Raw genomic sequence first — 26,309 nt, 5'->3', positions numbered from 1 at the left:
TGCACACTGTAGCCTCACAATTACTAAGACTTCGCACCACAGAGCTAGGTAGCGAGCACTAGGTTATGTGATTTTAGCTCTTGGAAGATAGCGGACAATGGTTATCATATGGATTATGGAGTTGGTTGGCTTTTACTAACTGCTTTAGAGGCTTTGTGAGGAGACAGTGAGGGGCTGTCAATGGAGGGCATGCTGTGAAACTCCGCAGTGTTCTGGACCTCGGGCCCTTGGAAGGCCTTTACAGGAGCAAATCTAGTTCCTAGTAGAGTCACTCATTTGCTAGCCCTTCCCCACCCCTTGTGTTGGCTTCTGATTTCTGTTTCACTCGCCCTGGGTCCTCCTGCTCCCTGGGATCACCTCCCATATAAATGACCTGCACCCAATCCTTGTCACAGCTCTGCTTCAGGAAGGAGCTCAGGTGAAGACAAAGAAGAAGCCAGTGGTGGCCCAGATCACCAAGTTTATGACTTCAAAGACTTAAAGTTTTCTCAGGGGAGCAGCCAATCAGCATGACTCAGAGTAAGCATCATCACACTACAAATAGCTAGCTTTGAGTTCTTATTATATGCCTGGCCCTATTCCAAGCCCTTTACGTTTGTCACCTGAATTAACTCTCACAGTAGGTCTGTGACTCCATGACATAGGTACGATTTCTCATTTGTCCCCTGTAGAAGGTTGAATGGTGACTCTCCCAAAACATATGTCCAAATCCTAACTACTGGAACCTGTGGATGTCACCTTATTTGGAAAAAGGGTCTTTCCAGATGTAATCAGGTGAAGGATCTTGAGATGAGGTCGTTCTGGATTATCTGGCTGGTTCCTAAATCTTGTGACCAGGATGAGAATGGCAGAGGAAGTGAAGGCCCAGGAAGACCAAGACCGAGACTAGAGTGATTCTGCCACAAGCCAAGAAGCACCAGGAACCACCAGAACCTGGGAGAGGCAAGTAGGGGCTCTTCCCTGGAGCCTTCGGAGGGAGTGTGTCCTGCTGACTCCTTGATTTTGGACTTCTGGCCTCCAGAACTGTGAGAAAATAAATTTTCATTTTAATGATAAATTGTTACCACAGTCCTAGGAAACTAATCCATTCTCCCTTGTTCCCCAGCTCAACTCTGGGCTGATTTCTCCACGGAATACTGATGGGAAACGCAGCACTTACAGGCAGGCCTTTGACGTTAGCTAAGTCTTGAGGACTGAGAAAGTCCTTGAAAATCGGTATAAATATTTTTGCAGCCTCCCAAAATCTGAGAGCAAAGGTAAATGGCAGTGAATAAATAATAAGTGTGTACTTGCTGAGTAGTCTTACCTGCCTCTCATGGTGACCGTGGACACCATTTCTGCAGACACAGTTTCCAGGCCACTCCTTTCATTTTAATTTAGGCATGGGTTTTTGCTTTGTGTCTTTGCTTCTGAAATTTCACTGGGCTTGGGGGTGGGGAAACCAGAACGGAGACCATTCTAAATGCTTCCAGGATGCACTTCTGAAAAGCATAGTGGTCTAACAATTACTCTCTTTTTTAAATTTTTATTTATTTTGCAGAGGAGGGGAAAGGAGACAGAAAGGGAGAGGAATATCAATGCGTGAGCCATGCATGCATTGATTGGTTGCCTCTTGCACACCCCCAACTGGGGACCTGGCCTGCAATGCAGGCATGTGCCCTGACTGGGAATTGAACCAGGAGCCTTTTGGTTTGCAGGCCGGCACTCAATCCACTGAGTCACACCAGCCAGGGTTAACAGTTACTCTTCTTTTTAAATGATGTGGAAATGGGGAGAATGGTCCGTGCGTAAAAATAGCAAAAGCATTTAAAAACTGTCACCAGTCAGGATCCCACCTGACAAAACTGTTGTCTGATGCTAGGATTGGAGGTACCTGAATGCACCAAAGGAGGAGTGTTTAGTCATGAAAAATAGTGATTCACCTTCGGTAACCGGGGAAGCACTTTAAAGTGTCGGTCAAGCTTGCTTTTCCTTCCTGTAAATCAGCTTACCCTGAGATGTAGTTTGTATCTTTGTTTCACAAGGTGATTTCAGAATAGACATACTCAGTTTTACCATTATTATACACTTCTGAAATATAAAAGAGGAAATAATTTAGTAAACTTAGGATGTATATTCATAGAATCTCTAAAAAATTCTATTTTAGTAGCTGGGTGGACTGACAGAATCAAGTATTAACTGTTTCTGGAGAGTATCAACTAGTTCTTTAAATTTTCTTAAAGTTAAATTTTTTCATTACAATTTACATTCAATATTATTTTGTACTAGTTTTAGGTCTATAGCATAGTGCTTAGATAATATACTTCACATAATGTTTCCCCAGTATTTCCAGTGCCCACCTGACCGCACACAGTTATTACAGTATTACTGACCACATTCCCTGTGCTGTACTTTATGTTCCTGTGATGATTTTGTAACCACCCATTTGGTCTTCTTAATCTCTTTGCCTTTTTACAAGTAATTTATTCTTGGAAATGGTGTAGAAGTGGCCCTGCATCCTTTCCGGACTTTTTACACAATACCTCCCCACCCCGTCTCATCCCTCCCTCCTCCCCACCCACCCATCTCCTGGCAGATTTGTTGGGTGCTGTGGTATTGGTCACCCATGGCCTCCCAGGCAGGCGTATGCCCCCACCCACCCATTCTTGGGCTCCCAAAGCCCTGAGTATGGTGGCCTCACCGGGCCCACTGTCTCATAATAGCATCTCTTATCCCAAACTGTGGCTCACCGTGATTTTGTGGTGTCGCCTTGTGGAACACGGGGGTGGCATAATGTATCTCCTGAGAGGAGTTGGTTTCTGGGCAAAAGACAAGGACAGAGTTGTTGGGCTCAGCCGCTGAATCTCTGATCATTTGAGGGCAGTGGCTTAGCTCGCTGCCCTCACAATGGCGTGCAGCCTCTGGGCCCCGCAGAGAGTGCTTACCGTCTTGGGCTGAGGAAACACACTGCCTTGGTTCCAAGCCTGGCGCAGACTCCTTGTCTGTAAAGTGGGCACAACATCGATTGGGCGTTAGTGCTGTTTATGCTGGACGGGGCAGTGAGCTGCTTAGCACTACGCCTGCAATGTGGCCGGCTCCGGGTCAGCGCTGGCTGGGGTTCTTGTTGGTCAAAGCCATGGGCCTGTTTACCATAAAGCAGCATATGATGCCTGCTTTAACAAGGGGTCATAAGGGGCTTTGGGACACAGTGAAGATCATTCCAAACTGATATTTTAAAAAATCGCCAAGGACTTCCGNATAGATGGTAGGTAGAAAATAGGTAGTGGGGAGGGTGAGAATAGTGGGGGAAATATAGAATCCAAAGAACTTGAGACACGTGGTTATAAACTAAGGGGGGCAGAATGGTGGGGGAGGGAGGGTGCGGGTGGAAGGGATTGAAGGGGGGAATAGAACAACTGTAATGGTATAATCAATAAAATATATTTAAAAAAAAAAAATCGCCAAGATATGTTAAGTGAAGAAAATCAAGATGTAGAATAGCCTGTCTGTGAGATGCTGCCATGGCTGCCATTTGTTTAGACATCAGCGTACACACAGCCTCTGTGGAAGGGTTTTTAAAAACTAGTTGTCGTCTCTGGAAAGTGGGAGTGGGCATCAGGGCCGTGAAGGAGACATTGAACCCATACGTCTGTACGACCTTAAAGAAAGATGAAAACCTGAAACCAACCAAGCACACCAATGAAAATGTCCAACAAAGTTCTCTTACCCGCTTGATTTTCACAGATATTTGCATATAGTCCAACTTCCATGGGTGTGTTGCCATAGTCTTTGGGTGCCTTCTCTCTCAGAGCTTTTCCTACATAAATTGGTGCAGAATTAATCAAATTAAACCAATTCAGTCATATTTTTCTAATCTCCTCTTCCAAGGAGCAGACTTCCCCACAGTTCCAAAGCAAAGAATGACTTTCTCAAGGGGAAACCCATGGATTCATGGAGAAGTCCATAGCCCCCCTTCTCCGAGACCGAGCCCTCCTGGTTGATTTTCCCAGCTCTGCAAGTGGCCTCCTCCGCCCATCTGATTACGCTTGCGGTGGCCAGAGACAGGTTTTCTTTCCTTATATCTACATATAATGAAATATTCTTCAGATTTACAAGTGAAGGAAGTTCTGACACATCCATGAACCTTGAGGACATTGTGCTCAGTGACATAGGCCAGCTACCAAAAGACACATTCTATATGATTCCATTTCTATGGGGTCGTCCCTAGAGTCGTCAAAATCACAGAGACAGAAGTAGAGTGGCAGAGGCCCAGGCTCGGAGGAAAGGGGAAATGACAGGGAAGTTAGGGTGTGATGGGGGCGGGGTCTGTGCTTCGGGGGCGGAGTCTGCGCTCTGGGGGCGGGTCGGGGGTGGTGGTTGCACAGCAGCGAGAGTACTGAGAGCACCGATGCCGCAGCACTGAGTGCTTCACTGTGGTTAGGATGGTGCAGTTTATTGTTGTATATCTTTTTTAAAAATATTATTAATATTTATTTTTAAGAAGTATTTTATTTATTTTTTAAAAATATATATATTTTATTGATTATACCATTACAGTTGTTCTATTCCCCCTCTTCATTCCCCTCCACCCGCACACTCCCTCCCCCACCATTCTCCCCCCCTTAGTTTATAACCATGTGTCTCAAGTTCTTTAGATTCTATATTTCCCCTACTATTCTTGCCCTCCCCCCCCTACCTACCATCTATGCTACTTATTCTCTGTACCTTTTTCCCTTCTCTCCTCCTCCCACTCCCCTGTTGCTAACCCTCCATGTGATCTCCATTTCTGTGGTTCTGTTCCTGTTCTAGTTGTTTGCTTAGTTTGTTTTTGTTTTTCTTTTGGGTGTGGTTGTTAATAATTGTGAGTTTACTGTCATTTTACTATACATGTTTTTTATCTTCTTTTTCTTAGATAAGTCCCTTTAACATTTCAGAAAATAAGGACTTGATGATGATGAACTCCTTGAACTTGACCTTATCTGAGAAGCACTTTATCTGTCCTTCCATTCTAAATGAAAGTTTTGCTGGATAAAGCAATCTTGGCTGTAGGTTTTTGGATTTCATGACTTGGAATACTTGTTTCCAGCCCCTTCTTGCCTGGAAGGTCACCTTTGAGAAATCCGCTGACAGTCTGATGGGAAGTCCTTTGTAGGTGACTGTCCCCTTATCTCTTGCTGCTTCTAGGATTCTCTCCTTCATTTTATTCTTGGCTAATGTAATTATGATGTGCCTTGATGTGTTCCTTCTTGGGTCCAACTTCTTTGGGACTCTCTGAGCTTCCTGAATTTCCTGGAAGTCTATTTCCTTTGCCAGACTGGGGAAGTTCTCCTTTATTATTTGTTCAAATACATTTTCCACTCGTGGCTGTTTCTTTCCCCCTTCTGGTACCCCTATAATCCAGATGTTGGAACATTTAAAGATGTCCTGGAGGTTCCTAAGCCTCTCCTCATTTTTTTGAATTCTTATTTCTTCATTCCTTTCTGGTTGGATGTTTTGTTCTTCCTTCTGGTTCATTCCATTGATTTGAGTCCCAGTTTCCTTTCCATCACTATTGGTTTCCTGTGCATCTCCCTTCATTTCAATTAGTTTAGCCTTCATATGTTCCTCTAATTTGTGACTATAATCAACCAGTTCTATGAGCATCCTGATCACCAGTGTCTTGAATTGTACTTCTGAGAGGCTGGCAATTTCTTGGTCACTTAGAGTTATCGGCTCTGGGACTTTGAGTTCTTCTTGTGCCATCTTTTGGGCTGTTTGAGCCTGTTACGTAGCAGGATCGGAGCCCTAGGTGTTCACCAGAGCAGGGCAACTCAGTCGCTGGGTTGTGACGTTCTATGTGGGGGTGGGGTCAAAGAGGAGCAATGGCGTCCTGTCTGCCGCCTCCCGCTGCGGCCCCCACAGGTGCCGTAGCTGCCACCGTCACTGGGGCCCACGCACTGCTGGCTCTGCCCCTCTTACCGTCCCGGTTGAACGGTTCATTGTTGTCGGACTTCCAAATAATTCAATTTTCTGTTCTTTGGCTGTGTCTTTGTTCTCCAAACCTTTGTTGTAGTCAAACTTGGTTGTGGGAGAAGGCACAGTGTTTCCACCTATGCCTCCATCTTGGTGGAAGTCCTATTGTTGTATATCTTTACCACAATTTGAAAGTAATTTTAAAAAGTAAAAAAAAAATATATATATATCATGAATTTCAAGCCCTGGCCGATCTAGCTCCATTGGTTAGAGCGTTGCCCTGTAAACCAAAGGGGCGTGGGTTCAATCCCCAGTCTGGGTGCTTATGAGAGGCAGCCAATGGATATTGCTCTTTCACACTGATTTCTCTCTCCCTCTGACTAAAAATCAATAAGCATCTCTTCAGGTGCAGATTTTAAAAAAAGAAAAGGAGAATTTCAAGGCAGAGACAGCAGCAGAGCATTAAACCCAGCACAGGGCCCTTCTTTGCCCAGGCCCCGCCCCCTGAGCACACAGGGTAAGAAAAGCTCTCCTGGAGAGACAGCAAGACTGTCTTTTACCTTCCCCTGTAGCAGCTTTTTCTTCTTTTTTATTTCTTCACATCCATTTCTGATTTCCCTTTCCCTTCCTCCTCATCCTCTCCCCGGCCACCTACATCCCAAACCCATGGAAAATAGTGAGGAGCTCCTCAAGAACTTACTTGCTTTGTACTTTGACAGTGTCCAAAATGCCAGAATTAGGATTGTCACAAAGAGTACCAGTAATAACACTGGAAGCAGTAGCTGCAGGCAGAGTGGACAGCTCTGTCCTCCTGGAAGAAGACAGCATTCACTGGTCACCACACAGCTTTCCTTCTCAATGACGCCAAACTGTGATGTGTTCTGGAAGGGCAGTTATGGCCATCTCCCAAGTTAATCCATGTACTGGAGCCAGCACCCCGGCTCCTGCACTGTGGTGGACACCCACAACTCTCGAGGATTACCTTGTTAGTCAGTGAAGTTCTTAAAGTCATTACCAAGTGCACCTTCCACAGGGGTCACACAAAGAAGAGAAAAGTAGCACAGCATTTAACAGCCCGATTAATGGCTGCAATGTTAGGGTCATAATGGCATGTCCATTTATTGGGCAAAGTCCTTAGTTATATTGGCCAAACGGCCACCATGTATTAAGTGTTAACTACCTGCCAGACACTGTGTTAAGCACTTTACACACATTGCCTTATTTATCTTTTAGTATCACTCCCATTTTACAAATGAGTAGAGTAAGACTCAGAGAGGTTAAGCAACTTTCTTGAAATCACACAGCCAGTAAATGGAAGGGCTGTGATTTGTGGGCAAAAGCCTGATTCTGGGGCCTGATTCCCATGGACTGATGCTGGGGTGTGGGCTCTGTACTTCTGAGGGTGAGGCCTGGTGAAGTGTTCAGTGCCCAAGATGTGCTAACCTAGCTTTTGTCTTACCCTTCTACCTCAACCAGTATCCCTTCAGAAGGAACTGGAAGGCCAGGTTCGAACCTAGAATTCTCAGACTCCTTGGAGTTCTGCACCAGAACACAGCAGCATGGGAGAGAGCCAGCCCCAGCTCTGGCCTGGCCCCCGTCCCACCCAGGCTCTGACCTGCACCTTAATGGGCCTTGCATGCATGTGACCCCGCAGCCTACATGTCCAAATGCCACTCACGCCCTCACAAGCAGCTTCCTTAGCTTGGGTGCAGGAATGCTCGCATCCTCACGGTTTGTCCACCTGTGGGGGAGGACAAGCTGGGGTAGAGACTCATGTGGGCCCTGTTAGGTGGGTCCTGATCTGATTGAATGGGGAGTTCGGGGCCAGGAACCCAGAGTGCAGTTAGAAAAGTGGGGATACAGGGGCCAGGGTGGCATATTCCCATGGCCCCCTGCACTCCTCAGACTGTGAGAATGCGCACAGCCAAGAAGCACCAGAACAGTGCCCTCCGAAATACAGGGAAGGGCCAGGGGCCCCTCTGCCCCAAGCTAAGGGTAGTACTGAAAGTCTCGATCCACCATCTGCTAGTGGTGGGGCAACAGTAGGTGTTAGAAGCCAACAAAAAAAGCAAAAGAGAAGAGACCTGACAGCTCCGGGAGATGCAGAACCCCCAGCAGGGGAAGGTCAAGGCAGGCTTTTTTCTGTTGTTTTTTTTTTGTCTTGTTTTCATGGCAGAAAGCAGTTCCATCTCGGCTCGTGTGGGCCCTACCAAAGGAAAGGCACTTGGAAGCAGGTGGCCAAAGTGGGAAGTGGACAGGCAGAAGAAGCTTCTGGAAGCAAGCTCAGACCCTGTTGGAAGAGTTCAGGTAGCCCTTACCTGCTGAGGGCATGGTGACGGGAAGACTGTATTTCACATAGTGAGGCAGTCTGTTGTTAGCTTTACACTTGTACTCCTCCCCTCCTCCAGGGTTCTTGGTTAAATTAAATTCAGCAGGCTCCCTTACATTCTTGATAATAACTTGTGATATGGTGATGTTGTTTTCAAAGAAAGTATAATTGATGGGCAGGGAGCCATGGGACGAGATGCAGTGTAGTGTTACATAATGGCTGGCTTTTTTTGTAATGTTCAGCACTGGAGTGGTCACTGGGTCTAGAAAAATGGAAGTGCATGTTATACAGGGATAGGCAGATTGGGTTCACTCAGTCCGCAAACATGGATTGCACCCCTACTCTACTCCTCCACGTGGACCCAGAGGTGAGGGACACCCTTCTTGAGAAGTCAAGAAGCCTGCAGCCCAGTGGGAAAGGCCAATGAGCATGTGACTAACCCCATGCAGTGTGACATGACCCCGGTGCTGAGAAAGCCAGAGAGAGGAGGGTGTCTGTCTCTCTGCTTTGAGGAATTAGAGTGAAAACTTGCCTTTTATTGGAAATTCTTTTAATAAGAGTTCATAATCTCTTTATTGTTGATAATGAGTAGAATTTTGTGAAAGATCCAACTCCAGTATGAAGCTGGGAGGTACTTTTATTCCCAATCCTTATAAGGTTATAGCAGGGTTTTTTTTAAAAATTATATTTTATTGATTATGCTATTACAGTTGTTCCATTTCCCCCCTTCATTCCCCTCCACCCTGCACACCCCCTCCCACCCACATTCCCCCCCTTTAGTTCATGTCCGTGTGTCATAAGTTCTTTAGCTTCTACATTTCCCATATTATTCTTGCATTCCTTCTGTCTATTTTCTCCCTGCCATCTATTCTACTTATTCTCTGTACCATTTTTCCACCTCTCCCCTCCCAATCCCCTGTTGCTAACCCTCCATGTGATCTCCATTTCTGTGGTTCTGTTCCTGTTCTAGTTGTTTGTTTAGTTTGCTTTTGTTTTAGGTGTGGTTGTTAATAACTGTGAGTTTGCTGTCTTTTTACTGTTCGTATTTTTTACCTTCTTTTTCTTAGATAAGTCCCTTTAACATTTCATAAAATAAGGGCTTGGTGATGATGAACTCCTTGAACTTGACCTTATCTGAGAATCGCTTCATCTGCCCTTCCATTCTAAATGAAAGCTTTGCTGAACAAAGCAATCTTGGCTGTAGGTCCTTGCCTTTCATGACTTGGAATACTTCTTCCCAGCCCCTTCTTGCCTATAAGGTCTCTTTTGAGAAATCCGCTGACAGTCTGATGGGTACTCCTTTGTAGGTGACTGTCCCCTTATCTCTTGCTGCTTCTAGGATTCTCTCCATTTTAATCTTGGCTAATGTAATTATGATAGGCCTTGATGTGTTCCTCCTTGGGTCCAACTTCTTTGGGACTCTCTGAGCTTCCTGGACTTCCTGGAAGTGCATTTCCTTTGCCAGATTGGGGAAGTTCTCCTTTATTATTTGTTCAAATAAGTTTTCCACTTGTTGCTCTTCCTCTTCCTATTCTGATACCCCTATAATTTAGATGTTGGAATGTTTAAAGATGTCCTGGAGGTTCCTAAGCCTCTCCTCATTTTTTTGAATTCTTGTTTCTTCCTTCTTTTCTGTTTGGTTGTTTCTTTCTTCCTTCTGATCCACTCCATTGATTTGAGTCCCAGTTTTCTTCCCATCACTATTGGTTCCCTGTGCATTTTTCTTCATTTCACTTAGTGTAGCCTCCATTTTTTTCATCTAATTTGCAACCAAATTCAACCAGTTCTGTGAGCATCCTGATTACCAGTATTTTGACTACCAGCATCCTGACTACCAGTGGTCTCTTCGCTGCCCGTTTTTGCCAGGCTTATCTGCGTGAGAATGTGGGAACTCAGTCAGCCAGCTGCTGATTCTGGTTATGCTAGACGAGGGATAGACCCCTCTCCTACCCCCTGCTTCTCTCCCATCACCATGCTGGTTTCTTTCTCTTTCTAACAATTCACACAGCCTGTGATGATGAGTTTTATTTGTCTGAGTACTTGGGTTTTGTGTCTCCCCACCCAGACTGTAAGCTCCACCAGGGCAGGAACTAAAGTCTAGGCAGGGGTTGGCACATCTGGGATATCATTAAATATTTGATGAAGGCATCAATGATTACTGAACTTGTGTGCATGACTCATCTTCCTGGCTGGGTTGCGGAGAAGATGACGTCTTAGGCAACATCAAAACCCCGGCAGCACATAACGCAATTACGTGCACAGGGAAGGCGTTCAGTAGATTATCTATTAATCTGGCCTAAATGAAAATAATACAGTTTTATAATCTATCAAAACAACTCTACAATTACTATAATAAATGGCAGGAAACTTGTGCATTTATTTGGAAAACAGGATGTGGGGGGATTTTATACATATCTGCGGATCAGAAAGTTGGGACATGAAGACTTAGGTTTTTTAATCAACTTATTTAAGGTGTCAGCCATCAAGTTTACAAATCAGCTAAGAATGAGCATATTCACTGCAGGAATGTAGGCCCCCATAATTCAAAGGGAGTCAACACACATCAGTGGAGGGTCTTGCCATGTCTTCTCACTTGAATCTCAGTGATTCGATGGGCAATTAGATGCTTTCCCTGCCAATTAAGTGCCTACCCTCCTCACCCCCTTCTGCCCACTGTGGACTGAGATTCTCACCCACAATCAAACCAAACAGTGTTAGGGTCATGCTGCCTATCTTCTCAACTCACGCTTTTGTAATTGAGGACTGCAGATATATCTAAGGTATATCCCTGTGGAAGACCCGAAGTTACATGGGAAGTTTTGGTGCACAGGTTCCCCGCCGTCCCTTTCAGGGCTGTTTCTGCATCCTAAGTATCCCTCGCTTTATGTCTCTATGCTTTTGTGAAAGACTTGCATTAGTTCCTGTTTTTGAGGACTTTTATTTTTACAAAAAAAAACAGGGGGTGGCAAAAAGCAAAAACAGTGTTCCGCATTGGTTTCGCAATGAGCTGTTATAGAGGCTTCATGAGCTCCCAGCAGCGAGAGAGGCCCCGCCCAGCTCCTACCCTGGAACCGCACTCTGCAGTCAGCATCAGGGCACTGAACTGTGTCTGAGTGGCTGTGCCCCATCTCAATTTATTCTGTGCATCCATCAGCAGGATGTGTCCTAAGGTGTCAGAAAAGCCTAAGAGAGCTAGTAAAGGTGTTGTGCTTAGTGTAAAACTGGACGCAATGAAGTGTATTCGGTATGATTTGGTAGGTTATTTGGGGGGGGCCTGGAAGCACAGAAACATTTTTCCATATAAAGAGAAGGGAATTGCTTCTTTGCTTTATGCCACTTCAGCTTACAAAAGGTTTTCATAGGAAGACTCTACTTTCGGGAAGTGGCAGAAACCTTACCAGGCTGCCCAGTGGAGCAGGAGCCTGGCAATGAGAGAATACTATCAGCCATGGTACTGCCCTCACGTTACTGCCCTCATGCGTCCCAGCGCCATGTTCCCAGGGGTTCCCCCCTTCTTCACGTTTATTTTATAGTTCTGGCTCCTATGCAGTTTGTGTTCAAAATTGTTCTGAAAGCATTGTTTCTAACCCAGAGCCCACAGCATCCCCTGAAGGCTTGTGCAGAAATTTGCACCTGCAGTCATGTGAGCATGTCTCAGGGAAACTGTCCCTCTCTATCATGATACTGTTAATATGGTTATTACCTAAAAAGCTAAAAGTCACTGACCTGGAGCAGAGGTGTCCAAAAGAACTGTCTCTAATGATGGAAATGGTCTCTGCGTTGTCTAGTACAAGAGCCACCAGCACCTGTGACTACTGAATGCTTGACTAATTTCATTTAGTCAAAATGAAATTTGACTAATGAGACTAAGGAACTGAATTTTTTATTTTAATTTTAATTAATTTGAATTTAAATTAAAATAGCCACATGTGGCTAGTGGCTACCATACTGGAGAGCACAGACCTAGAGACTCACTCAAAGATTTGGTCACTGCCCTGCTGGCTGGTGGATTGAGTGCCAGCTTGTGAACCCAAGGGGGCGCCAATTTGACTCCCAGTCCGGCACATGCCTGGGTTTCGGGCCAGGTCCCTACAGGGGGCATGTGAGAAGCAACCACACATTGATGTTTCTCTCCCTCTCTTTTTCCCTCCCTTCCCCTCTCTAAAAATGAATAAATAAAATCTTTTTAAAAAGAAGATTTGGTCAGTAAGGCGGGGCACCTTCGTTTAGAAGACGTCAGGTACACTGTACAAGTATTACATGGAAACTCTCTCTCCCTCTCCCAGGAGCTCATGATCAAGGTCACTGTCACAGAGGAGCCCATTAACACTATGTTATGAGAGGCTTAGGGTGGGAAGATGAGAGAGAAAAATATAGAAGTAATACAGTGTGGTCGGGCAAGAAGAACACTGGCTGATGGGGCACCTGGTAGGGGGTCACTGCAAGAGGAAGAGGCAGGCAAAGCCCGGGGCTTTGAAGACCCGTGCCACAGGTCCAGCACTGATTCTAAGACTTCCTACTCGAATCTTCAGAGAAAAAGTCATTTTTGCCTACTTGATGGGAATCCTAGAGTAAAGCATTTAGAAAAGATTTCAACAATTTTCTAAATTGTTGGAAATGTGTAGTAGAGGATATGTTGGCTGATATGTTTTGTCCTGGGCAAAAGTCTTCAGATGAGAAAGTGAAATGGAATTATTAAGAATAAAGGTCTCTAAGAATATAGAGCCCTAGGCTCTAGAGCCCAGGTGGAAAACACAAGGCCCAGGGCCGAATCTGGCCTCCACCTTGTTCTGTCCAGCCCGGCACCTTGTTTCTACCAGGCGGCAGTGCCGAGCTCCTCGCCCCTAGTTAAGGAGTAGTTACATTTACACAGTCCTAAAGTTGCATTCAGCCCTCTGAAGGCAACCATGGGGCTGATGGGGCCCTGGTGAAAATGAGTTTGACACCCCTGCTCTAGAGCGAGTGCTGATAAGGGAACAGAGAGCCTGCTGAGAAGTGGAAAAGAGCCCTCCAAATCACAGGGCCCGAGGAACACTCGCTCGACTCACCGACCAATGTGAAGTTGAAATCACGACTATATTTCATACAGTTGCCAGCTTGCACTTTGCATTTGTAAGGCCCCGAGTCATTGGCTGCTGAGATGCGTAGGTTAAAAGTCACCTGTTCACCTTTGCTATCCTGTGTGCCGACGCATTTTTTATCCCGAAACAGAGAATAGGTTATTGGCCATAGTTTGTTCTGGCTGGAACAATTTATAGAGACATTTTGACCCATCATGACTACATTCGTTTTTGAGTTCAAAATTGGTCCTGGAAAACAAAATCACACAAAAGACAGTTCTTTTTAATGTTCCTTGATAATAGTTCAGTGGTCATCTGGCCACATTTTGTGGGTCAAGGTGGTGGACACGCTGCTCTTGGTGAACTTTCCTAAGGGGGCATTTCTTGCCTACACGGCCAGGCTGACCAGAGTGTGATGAAGCCGCAAGGCCTGCAGAGGTCCCTCCCAATGAGAGATCGTGGCCTTGAGAAGCTCTGTACTTGCTATCTCTCTGGCCGGCTAAACACCCGAAGTAGACTTTCTAAAGACTGTCCCTGCTGACATAGAAATATTAAAGTTCCAGGTTCTAAGAGAAAATGTTATGTCTGGTAGCTTGTTTTGTCCATTATTTAGTTTAAATTTCTTATTCTGGAAAATCAGAATTTTCAAAATAATGGTAGAGAAGAGAGTACAAAGATCTCCGATGACCCTATTACCTAGCTTCAACAATGATCAACTCATGGTCTGCCCTGTTACATCGCTCCCCCCTTTCCACTATTTTAACGCAAACCCCAGACCACATGTTATTTTACCCCTAAATGCAGTGTGGAGAAAGAAAGTCAGGTCAGTACCCTGACTGTTGGGTACTGACCGGCCTGGCTAGGACCTGGCCTGTCATTCGCAGCTGGGCTACCAGCACCGACAAGGCCACTATGTGACCATGTTGGATCAAGACAAAAACAAGATGACACCATAATTGTGCCTGGACACACACAAAGATGTGGACATTGTCCGAAGCGCAAAAATGGTCAAACATCCCCCTCAATTGATTAATAACAGTGACTGCTGCTGCTTTATCCGTCACAGCTTTTGCTTTGCTCTGATTTTGCCTTTTAGATTATAATTATTAAGATACCCAATCATATCATTCCCACTTCCTAGAAGGATCCAATCCAGAGAAGAGCCTGCTGCTTTGAATCTTCCTCCAAACCACCTAACACAGACCCAGATCTTATCACAGGACCTTTCTAACCCTTTCTCGCTAAGACGTTGCATGATTTCCATGGTGGACATTTTCTCCCCAGCCCAGCTTTGTTTAGGTGCATGTGTGTCCCTGGTGACCTTTGGCTGGAGGACATTGTATTTCTAGAAGATAAGGACTCCTTTGTAAACATAACAATGACCATTATTGCACATAAAAATTAACACTGTATGTCAAATGTCATCAAATATCTAGCTAGCATTCAAATTTCGCCAGTTGTCTGATTCTTTATTATTTTTTTTAGTGTTCAAAGTGATCCATTGCAATTAGCTGATATATTTCTTATGCCTTTTTAAATCAGAAGACCTTTCCATTTCCCTACCCCCCGCCCCAACCCCTGGCAATTTATTTGCTGAAGATAGCAAATGGTTTGTTCTATGATGTTCTCCATGGCCTGGATTTCATAGGTCACGTTCCCATGGCATCCTCTGCCATGTTCCTCTGTCCCCTGTCCAGGGGCTTGATGAAATTCAGGTCAGCTTTTACTTCGGGAGCACGCATCGTAGGGGCTGGTATGTTCTTTCATTAGGACGCACCCAGTGACAGATGATCTCCCTTTTGGTGGGCCTGGACAATAGTCACTCGAAGCATTATTTCCTTAGCGGTGATGAAATGATAATATACCAATTCTATTATTCTTTATTCATTTATTATCTGAGATTATCTGTAGAGAAACCTGCTCTTCTCCACTCTTTGGTCATATTACGGTTTGCACAGAAAAAGCAGGATATAGGCTTAGCTTTTTCTGTTTATTGACCAGTTTTGAAATAATGAATTGGTTTCCTAGCATCTTCTAACCGTGAGACACTTTTCTTTTATCATTATTTTTTTTTGTTTAAGAATCATATGAACTCAGTTTTAAATATATGTAATATGTTTCAATCCATTGAGGTTATTATTCTTATCGTCCCATTTTTTGGCCATGGGAAGCATCTCCAAACTGGCCCCTGAGTCCTTTTGACATGATTCCAATAGTCTTTGATAGCTTGTGTGTTTGTATTTTATTATTAAAAAATGCCAAAGGGGTGAGCAGGGGGCAGGAATAGCCCTTATCAGGAAATTTCATTTAAGAAATAAGATTATATAAAATAATTTAGAGGAATATAGGAAAATGTTTTTATGTCACCTGCTAGGAAAAGGTCTTCCTAATAAAACACAGAAAAGAGTACCCATAGAGAAAAGACCACCCATAGAGAAAAGACCACCCATAGAGAAAAGACCAAAAAAGTTGACTGCCCTGAAAACTGCTCTATGGCAAATTTAAGACAAGTGATAGATAGCCTAGAAGAAAATACTACTTAAGCCACAAATGAAAGCAAATCAGTAAGAAAAAGACACACACTGTCAAATAAATGGGTGAACAATATAAATAAGTGATTTCTAGAAGAAGAAATGCAGCAGGCCATTAAATAGTGCTGGGGCCAAGGGAAGGCTTGGGTGGAGGAGGGAGGCGCTTAGACCCCTCGAAAGTGCCATCAACCTCCCTCCACTTCCTTGATTTGGAGAATTAACATTTTCCAGCCTTCTGTTAGCTCACCTTCAAGACAAGATGTCACTTCTCTTCCCAACCAGATGGACACTCCTAAATCTCCTTTATAGGGGAAGGCAGGAGCATTCATGGTCAATACACATGAAAAAGATGCTCAACCACACAAGTGTTGAGGCAACTGCAAATTGCGATATTATTTCTTACTTATCGGATTGGCACAAATGAACAAACTTTAGAGAGGGGATGGGGAGACGCACTCCCATGTAAGAGGTCGCTGTTGGAGACCGTGAACCAATTCAGTGTGTCGGGAGGACCTCTGTAAGGATTTAAATGGACCTGCCCTTTGACTCAGCGATTTCACTTCTAGGATCTCACCCTGCAGAGATGCTCTCACACTCTCAGGTGTCCACAGAGGGGATTTTGCACAGGGATGTTTATTGCAGCATTGTTTACATTAAAAAGGGGGGGGAAACTCAGTAAGGGGGTGGTGAAACGAGTTATAGCTGAGTCTTATTATGAAATGCCATGCTGCTGTTGGAGAACAAAAGAGAGCTAAATATGTATTTAGTACTTAAAAATTTGCCTGTGATTTGTCGTAAACAAAAACAGGACAAGTCACAGAAGAATTTGTTTACTCTGGTATTGAAGGGAAAACGACTCAATAGCTCTAGCTTCTGGAAGTGGAGGGGGTGGAGACTGGAGGAGGGTAACAGAACTTTCACGTTTATACGCTGATAGCAACTTGGGCCGGCACTTCTTGGCGGCCTACCCGTACCAGGCACTGTCTCACTCGGTCCTCACAACAGCCCTCTCAGGTAGGTGCTTGTATCACCCCCAAATCACAGAGGAAAGAAATTGATCTCAGGTACCCAGGCCACCGGGCTTAGGACCACAACTGTGGTCTTAATCTAGCTTTGTGGTGATAAATTGCCTTCTAATATGTATTTTTAATGCTGCTTGAATTATTTTACACTGACTGTGTGTTGCTTTTCTAATTAAAAAAAAAAAAAGACAGTGAAAGAAACATTTCATTGTAAGATCCAATCTCAGTATTTTATCTCTGGGTCTCAGGAAAGGTACTCCAACTCCCTAAAATCATTTCATTTTAAACGGCAGGTAATGGGGAAAGTTTCCCTCTGGTCATTCATCTAAACGCATAGAAACACTTACTCAGGAGCCATCATGTTTAAAGCTGACCGTCCACTTTTTTTTTTTTAAGACAGTTTTAGTACAAGAGAGAAGTAAATGAAACTTACTGTTTGTTTTTTCCATTTTCTCACAATCCGGTTCTGCTTTTAGAGTTGAAAGAGAGAAAAGGAGCAAAAAAACCCTTTTGCTCCACATTGCAGTTTGGTTTCGGGGTGCAGAGAGGCAAGCCTCAGATGGGACAGGAGAAAAAAAGTCCCCGTGCGTTCTTATGGCTCCGCAGGCTCCTGAATGAAATGGAAGAGGAGGCGTGCTGACTCCCTAGTGGTGAGTTATTTAGAGAACTTCCTCCTTCTTGACCAAGTTAGAGAAACACAGTTGTCTGCAAAAACTTGACTAGGTTCCTCAGTGACTTCTGATGAGAAAAGAGAGGTGTGGTAGGTTGTGCAAACTCAGGATGGGAAGTTGAACAATGGGGAAAAGAACATTAAAAATATGGTTGTTCTACTGTCTTTATATAAACCCACCTGATCATCTCTCTCTGGATTTGACCTGTACCAAAAGGAACTTCGTGGCAGTTGGCTTTAGTCTTGGGAAGCAAATATTGACTGCCTGCGGCACACACACACAAGCACAGCAGCAGAAATACCTGATTTTCACCCTGGCTGGTGTAGCTCAGTGGACTGAGCATGGGCTGTGAACCAAAGGGTTGCTGGTTCAATTCCCAGTCAGGGCACATGCCTGGGTTGCCGGCCAGATCCCCAGTGGGGGCCATGTGAGAGGCAACCACACATTGATGTTTCTCTTCCTCTCTTTCTCCCTCCCTTCCCCTCTCTCTAAAAGTAAATAAATAAAACCTTTAAAAAATATGTAAAAAAAGGAATACCTGATTTTGTTAAATGCTGATTCCTAGGCCCCACTACAGACTCAATGGGAATGAAACCTAGGACTCTGGATTTTAACAAGGGCCCCAGCTGTCTCAGAGTCTCTAAATTACATCCCAGAGTGTGTTGTGTTTCACTTCTACCTGATCCACAATTCTTCTGGCTCTGTGAAGTGGACGTACATGAAGCCACACATTCCAGTGTCCCCACTCTGAAGTGGGGAGTGGGAAGTGCTGAGGGGGCTCCCCCTAGTGGAGGGAGCTGTGACTGGGCCCCTTGGGTTATTGATTCTTGTTGCCACCCAGGGTGGGCCCTGCAGATCTCGCATATTCCTGTGGCCAGGTGCCTTCTCCGTGGGGAAGCCAAGTCCCTGCCTGGCTATGGGTTCTTCTCGGACATCATCCCACCTCCAGTATCAGCTCACCCCTGGGACTCCTTGCTTGGGCTCCCTCGGTCCCGGCCTGCGGTGGTTAGGCATTCCCAGCCTCAGACCTAACCCGCACTGGGTTCTGAGCAGAGCCAGGGCCTGCTGCCAACACTCCCCCTTCCTCCCTGACTGGCCACTACTGTCTGGAAGCAAATGCTCTTATTTAGCCCTCAGTTTGTAAAAGGCCTTCATTTCCTTCGTACAGTAAAAGTTACTTCTCAGGCACCTACCTACCTTCTAAAAAAGATGGTGCGCCGTGATCGACCGTGATTTTCTTACTGTGATATGGGTGACAGTTTCTTTCACCAAAGAAGAGGAAGGGGAAGGACCCCACGAGTTGGATCTCTGGTGGAATGACCCTGCTAAGGGAGCTGGGGGTTTTGTTTTTGACACTTTCCCCACCAGCATCTCATCCATCCTTGCCTGGACAGAGAGAGGGTGGGCTAGGCCCCTGACAATCCTCGTGCCTGGGAAGACTGGGGGTCCTTTTCGGAAGAGCTGGCTTGTCTGGGGCACTTGTGTGTCTGCAAATTCCAGCTGGGGCAGGAAGCTCACAGACCACAGTGCCGACGCAAGTAAAGCAGAGGAAACCAGAAGACGCACACTGTTTACAGCTGTTAGTCAACACTGCTGGGAGCGCATGGGTGAGGCCGCTGGAAAAGGAACAGAATTTGTTAAAGGTTACACAACACAGCAGAAGGGACAGCTCAAATGTAAAAAGACGAAGTTCACCCGTGGGCCTGGCGTGTGCCTTGGCACCCAAATCTTGCCAAATCCACATTGTTGTGGTCCACAGTAATTCACTGTATTGATAAGATGGGTAACCATAAATACAGTCATACAAAAGCGGAAGTAACTTTTTTCCTTTTTGTTGTCTAAGACCTTTATACCGACAATCTCATTTAATCCTTACAAAATCTCAATACAGCATGCAGAGGTATTACTGAAAATATTTAACCACCAGCAGAGTAATATAAATATGTAACTCAATGCATGGATTAAACATTTTAAATATATTCCATTACCACTCTTGCTTTATCTCTAAGTAATCTAAGCTATATTGCACAGCTCTTAACAAGTGATACAAAGTTTCCTGTAAATTGTTAATTGAGTCATTAGTTTCCACAACTCTCATGATTTCCATAATTCCCACAATTTTGTTGATGTTTATAGGTGGTTGGTGTGGTCTTTGGACACAGGGCTCACCATCTGGATGATTTGTCATGGGAGCTGCCTTGAATTTTTCCAATGAATTTCTTGAAATTGGTGGCCTTTGAAATTTCTTTTCATGTCCATGCTGTTGGCCGTGGTGTTAAATCCTTAACTCTTGATGAACAGTAACAGTGATAAAATTTTTAAATGTCCCAGCCCTTCTAATAATTGTTTGAAAGTTTTCTATATCCAATATTTCTATTATCTTATATTTCTAAGTCACAAAAATCATTAAATGCACCAGCTTAGTTTCATTTATCCTTCCGCAGAACCTGCGGAAGGATACCATTTGGTAAAGTCTCAAGACTTAATAAATTTAAATGACTTTAAAATTCATTTATTTTCACTTCTTCCCGTAAGCAACAAATGCATTTTCATATGATAATTTATTTGGAAATACAGCTTTTCACTCGGAATCGATCCCTTATTTGTGTTGGTGCAGCAGCGCGCCGTGTTTCTTCACGTTTACATAGTGCCTTGCGCTTTGCTTTTATTCATCTAACTACTCTTGCGACTCTGAAAGTATTCAAGTCTGTAAGAATATTGCTACTGAAGGATAAAGCTCCCTAAAATGTTTCACTTTCCAAATATGTTCATTAAAATAAACATGCAGGACTTCAGAGTTTCCAAACTCTGCAGCCGCCGCACCGCGAGCTCGGCTGAAGGCCCGAGAGCCTCCCGGTTTCCTGGTCCCGAATCCCTGGTCTCGAGTCCCGAGCCTTGAGATATGTCACTACTTAATTCTCTCTGACACTAATTGGATGAAAGATGGTAAATAGAAAGTTTATCAGGAAAATACTTTCAATGATTGACATGATTCACATCTGTAGCTACATCCCCTGGAGATGGAGGGTCGGACACGTGGGGACAGGATCCTGAGCCTGAGATGGGAGCCTGAGATGGGAGTGACTGGAGGGAAGGGGAGGGGCAAGCAGGAGAGAGCAGGGGAAGAAACTAAGCACAGACAATCGTTCAGCTGTAGCTGGCCCACTGCCTGCTCCCATGGGGTGTAAGTTGTGGTGGGTGTGAGTTGTGGCAAGGGGATTTTTTTTTATCCTCACCCAGGTTTTTAATTACGAGAGGAAGGGAGAGAGAAACATTGATTTGAGAGAGAAGCATCTGTTGGTTGCCTCCCCTTCACGCCTGGACCAAGGGATCAAACCAGCAGCCTAGGTATGTGCCCTGACTGGGAATCGAACCCACAACCTTTCCATTTTGGAAGGATGCTCCAACCATCTGAGCCACACCAGCTAGGGCACGGGGGCCGGGCTTTTCCACCCTCCTATCATTCTGTCATGGGTCATGGGCCTGGGGAGGGCATGTGCACAGAACCCCCCGGGCATCCCTGGACAAGCTGTCCCGCTGCAGGTCGAGCCACTCCACCCAGTCTGGGAGAGGGCAGCACTCGCCCACCACCAAACCTCAGGGTCTAGATCTAGAAACAGCGTCTGAAAGCCTGGCCTTGCTTTCAGATTTCCCAGCGTTCCTCTCTACCCTGGTCTGGTACTCCTGCTGTGTACAGAATTCAGTAAGGCTTCCACGGAACGCCGTTGAAACCGTCTCTCAAACACCGACAGTAAAATTTAGATAGAGCGTTTCAGATGTTCCTTCACCTCTTAAAGGGTTTAAGTGAACAAAAACCAACAGGCTATTTTCAAAGTCTTGGATTTTATAATTTAAGTAATTTCAAAATACATGTTATGGAAACAGTTGAAGTTTTAGAAAAAACTGATGAAAGTTTTATTGCTTTAACTTATAAATTTTCCAAAATTTGTTTTTTTATTTGAATAATTACATTTTATAACAAGCAAGGTCATTAATTTAGGTCGCAGTGATACACCCATGCTTTTTAATTCTTTTTTGAAATTCGATTAGTTTCATGTCTAAAAATACTGTATAACTATACATTAGATTGTGGTAAAAATCCTGAGAACGTTTTCTGAATATTCTTCTCTGCTTTATAGATATAATTTTGATTTGAAAATTTCGAGGTTTTTTGTTATCTCAAATACCTGTGTAAAGCAGATTTAAATTATTCTTTTCGTTATTTTGTTCACTGAGATTGTAGAATTTATTAGCGCAATGAGCTTTGCTAAAATATGATTCATCCTGATTAAAAAATTTATTAGCATTTTTAACTTTTCATGTGTCCACTCCTGAGCCCCATTTACTCACAACATTACTGCATGCTGTTCATATTTTCATTAGAGTGATCAAATTGTTTTTCATTCCAGAAGTAGGAATCACTGGCTTTATTTTGTGTTGTTCCTTGTACACTGTACAAGGACGTTCTGGGCAGTACTGATCTGGGCACTCTTGCAGAAGGTGTCCTGCCTGCAGGTCACTGTTCATCTCATTTCTTGTCCACTCCCACAGATCCTGTGCTCAGTTGAACAGTGCCCTGCCCGACTTCACATGCACTGGATCCTTAGAATTCAAGCTCGTTTGGAAAGTAGGTCTTTGCAGGTGCATTAGTTAACATGAAGTCATGCTGGTGTTCTAATAAGAAGGGGGCCTTGTGATTCCTCCTAGAGGTTGGGGCTGGGGGGCTCCAGTAATTTCCCCTTGATCTCCAGTTCTCCTGTAACCAGGGTGGCATGGCTGCTACCCCCCAGGAACAGGTTCCACCTCTGGGCCCCAGAGTGACATCAGTTTACTCCCTATCCCCTCTCAGGGAAGGGGCTACTGAGGATTCTGGGAAGATGGGGTCAGTTCACAGGCCAGCTCTGGCCTCACCCTCCTTCTCCTGATTCTTCTTGGGACTTGTTCCACCTGCAGCTGTGGATAGTGGGTTTGGTGTCCCTGCCTGGACTGGGCCGGTGACTTCCCAACTGTTGGGGTGACCCCTCAAGAACTACACCATGTGAATGGATTCACCAGGGTCTTTCCTGCCTCTCTGGTTTGTTGTGCCCTCATCTAGAGTCTTTGAGGGGCCAAAGGGAAGAATCTAGCCCTTACTAAGCAACTTCCTGTGAGTGGTCAGCCCATCAGAGGAGCCAGCTCACTCCATCCTCATAATGGTGTGTGTCGTTCTGTTTCACAGATGGAAAAATCACTCAGGAACAGACCTAAGTCTCCAGCTGGTAGAGGAAGGTCTGGGATACTAAGCAGAATGCCTAGCCCCACCCAGCTATGACAGACTCTCCTTAGAAGTCTAAACCACCTCTCTCTCCTCCCATACCCATGGTCACTGAGGGAATACAGGCTCATCTGCAACAGAAAATTCACCCTAGCACATGTTACAACCTTTATAACCTTGGAAGAAATTTGAAGAGGCTTCTACCACACCAGCTGACATCAGAATTCCTGCATTTCCATCCAGAGCTGTGTTATACAGACCTAGAATCTTCCCTCCAGATCTGTAGGCTACAAAGACAGGCATAGGGCATCCAGGCAATTTTGCTTGTAATGATGAAAAGCTGCAAACACTTATTAATTGGTGTGCCCATTGATTGGAAACTAGTTATTTAAATTATAAGAGTTCCTTACAACGGGACAGTTTTTGACATCTGTTCTTTTGTTAAATAGCTTTATTGAAATATAATTCACATTCCATAAAATTTAAAGTGTACAGTAGTTCAGTGGTTTTTAGTATATTCACAAAGCTGCGTAAGCATCAACACAATCTAATTTTAGAACATATTTATTATCCTGAAAAAAATTCTGTACATGATGAGATACTTTGGAGCCATTAAAAAATGAGGTAGTTCTCTATGTATTTAAATGGAAATGCATTCATGATGGTCATAAATCACATTGGGGAAAACATATAACATATAGCCCATTTATTTATAATAGTATATATACATATATACATAGTAATGGTTATATATTTGTTCATTAATTTATTTGCATATGCATAGAGTACTATGTATGGAGAAAGAAATGGGGAAGTTTTATTTTAAAAATTTTTAAATATTTTATTTATTTATTTTTAAAGAGAGGGAATAGGAGGGAGAAAGAGAGGGAGAGAAACATCAGTGTATGGTTGCTTTTTGCACAACCCCCACTGGGGACCTGGCCTGCAACCCAGGCATGTGCCTGGACTGGGGATTGAACCGATGACCCTTTGGTTTGCAGGCTGGTGCTCAATCTGCTGAGCCACACCAGCCAGGGCTATTTTAAATTTTTTAAAGATTTTATTTATTTATTTTTAGAGAAAGGGGAAGGGAGGAAGAAAGGGAGGGAGAGAAATATCAATGTATGGTTGCCTCTCATTCGTCCCCTGCCGGGAACTGGGAACTGGCCTGCAACCCAGGCATGTGCCCTGACTGGGAATCGAACCGTGATCATGTGGTTCGCAGGCCTGAGCTCAATTCACTGAGCTACACCAGCCAGGGCAAATTTTTTATATACTATTTTTATACTTTGTATTTTATATACTTTTTTCTTTACATCAATGGTATGTTTCTGCTATAAATAAGAACCTAAAGTGAAGTAAACAATGGGGGTGTTCAAAGCAGATAAAGAGATGTTTAGGAGAAGCTGTTGCTGATAAAAAAAAATTGAGGGAAGAAATGATTTTTTTGTTGTTTAACTTTCTAATCTTCCCTTAGATGGCGCTATTGTCAAATTTCTGTAGTTTCAAATAGGCCTGGGAAAAAACCGACCAGCCTGTTGTTTCTGCCTATGATTTTTTATTTTCACATTTTTCTTTTAAGTCACTTGAAAAAAAAGTCAAAGCCCCTTTCAGAAATATACTATTTCAAGTCAATGAGGGTAAATGAATTGAAGTGCTTATTGAAAGAATTTAGTCATTAGGTAAAAATACTGTTAAATGCATGTAAAGATGGACACCTGGGAACAAGCGACTTTCTCTCAGTCCCGTGAAAAGTCACTGCTGACATCCTGACTATCAGAAGTATAAAATGCTGTCTGTTACTGCAGAAATTTTTATGCCTTTGAGTGGGCTGGGATTCCTACCTTTCCACCATCACCTCCTTTATGTTTATGTCATATGTTTCATTACTGGGAAGACTTTCTACCCAAAATGGCACTTACTAAGTAGTTAATGATTCTTCTATTGAGTATGTATATATTTCATTAATTAAAGTTCCTAATAGACAAAGGGACTACCTAGCTAGGCCGATATAACTTCAGCCAAGAGTGGGGGAAACTTGAACTCAGTAGTAAGAGCAAGGACCCTTGGGGCCCGCCCCTGACTGGCCGTAGTGCCGTGGGTGAGTTCCTGTAGCTTTAAAGGGCCTCATGGGGCTAAGCTGTAGTGCATATAAATCACACAGTGCTCTGCAATAAACACGTTAATATTATTGACATTTTATTCAACATGAGCCTCCTCATCCCTAGTCAGCCACTTGGGATCTTTCACTGACCCTGAGAAGTCGCAAGTAGGCACCGTTGGTCTGTTTATCCTTGAGCTGATGGTGAGACTGCTCAGGCATGCTTCTCTTCCTTGCTTGAAATGCCCAAATTGCCCCGTTTATAGAGCTGGTGAGCTGAGTAGCAGGATTCTTCGGTTTATAGGTTCACAAACTGTCCCTGCAGCACCCATGGTCTGGGGGCAGTTTTTGTGAGTCCTCTGGAGTGGAAGAGGCACCGCGGCAGCGAAGAGCGTAGAGCAGGGTGTTGATGAGCCCCTTTCATTCAGGTAGTGAATTAAAGAACAGATTATCGTAATTTCGACAGTTGGCCAGAATTTGGTACCTGGATTGCTTAGAGCCAGGCCCACCAGCACATGGCTCTGTATGTCCAGTTTACCTGGGAGCCACTTGGGAATGAGAGGCACTGCCCCCTGCTCAGTAGGAAACCCACCTATAACTTTTGACTCTGCCGTCGGCACTTTGCATCCAGGGGTTCAACCAACCATGGATTGAAAATCGCATGTTTCATACACTGTTGGGAATCTGGGGCTGGGAAGGCGAAAATACTGTTTTTGTCCTGCAGATGGTTGAATCTGCTGAATGCAAAACCCAGGGATACGAAGGGCTAAGTGTATATTTTGGGGGACAAAAAGTCTGCATATCAGTGGGCCCTTGTGGTTCAACCCTGTGTTGTTCGAGACACAACTGCATTCACTATGGACAAGTGTAGCTATGCTAATTCTAAAAAGGTAGCTAACATTCTCCTCTCGATTGCAAAATGCAATTCTGGGCAAACCCCACAGATATAAAAAAGTTCATTTTCTTGGAGAAGGTGAGAAACTTTCTCTCTCAAAGCAGAGACAGAGTGAGCAATTTTTCTCTGTCTTTAATGCTATTAGCGTGTATATTGGTGGGTGGGTGTGTACTGACTGGGCTGGCAATTCTTAAGATAGTACATACTTACGAGCGTGGAAGTGACACACTCGTTTTTGTAGCCCCTCTCCAGTCTGTGCATGGCATTTGGTGTCTGCCAACCTGGCGAGAGTGGCACTACTGGCAACAATTAGTGAGGGGGTGGGGTGAGGTCATTTTAGGGTTTGGAGCGTCCGGCCATCAGAGGCTGTGTTTCTGACCTTGGAAAACAAAGCTAAGGTGACCGTTTGGATTTCCTACACTGATGAGTTCTACGGGTTCCTGGGCTGGCGGGGTGGTTTTTATAGATGTGTTTTGCCAGGAGTGAGAGTGTGGAGGGAGTGGGGAGGGTACGCA

The 26,309-nt window shown here is 44.3% G+C and overlaps 1 protein-coding gene across 1 annotated transcript; it reads right to left on the bottom strand.

Annotated features, from left to right (window-relative positions):
• Positions 1-541: 541 nt before the first annotated feature.
• MILR1 (mast cell immunoglobulin like receptor 1) lies at positions 542-17,496 on the bottom strand. Its single transcript, XM_037070153.1, has 9 exons — positions 17,307-17,496; positions 13,309-13,569; positions 8,250-8,522; positions 6,632-6,742; positions 3,707-3,796; positions 2,925-2,981; positions 2,730-2,798; positions 1,992-2,070; positions 542-1,023 (listed from the first exon to the last, which is right to left on the bottom strand). Exons 1-8 carry the CDS (start codon positions 17,392-17,394, stop codon positions 2,018-2,020), a joined length of 1,002 nt encoding a protein of 333 aa, XP_036926048.1. The 5' UTR covers positions 17,395-17,496; the 3' UTR covers positions 542-1,023; positions 1,992-2,017.
• Between the last annotated feature and the right edge of the window lie 8,813 nt (positions 17,497-26,309).

This window comes from Sturnira hondurensis, unplaced genomic scaffold, assembly GCF_014824575.4.
Source record: "Sturnira hondurensis isolate 20B ecotype Veracruz unplaced genomic scaffold, ASM1482457v3 Scaffold0018728, whole genome shotgun sequence".
NCBI lineage: Eukaryota > Metazoa > Chordata > Mammalia > Chiroptera > Phyllostomidae > Sturnira > Sturnira hondurensis.
Note: the sequence above shows the minus strand (reverse complement) of the source record. Positions and strands in the feature narration are given on the sequence as shown.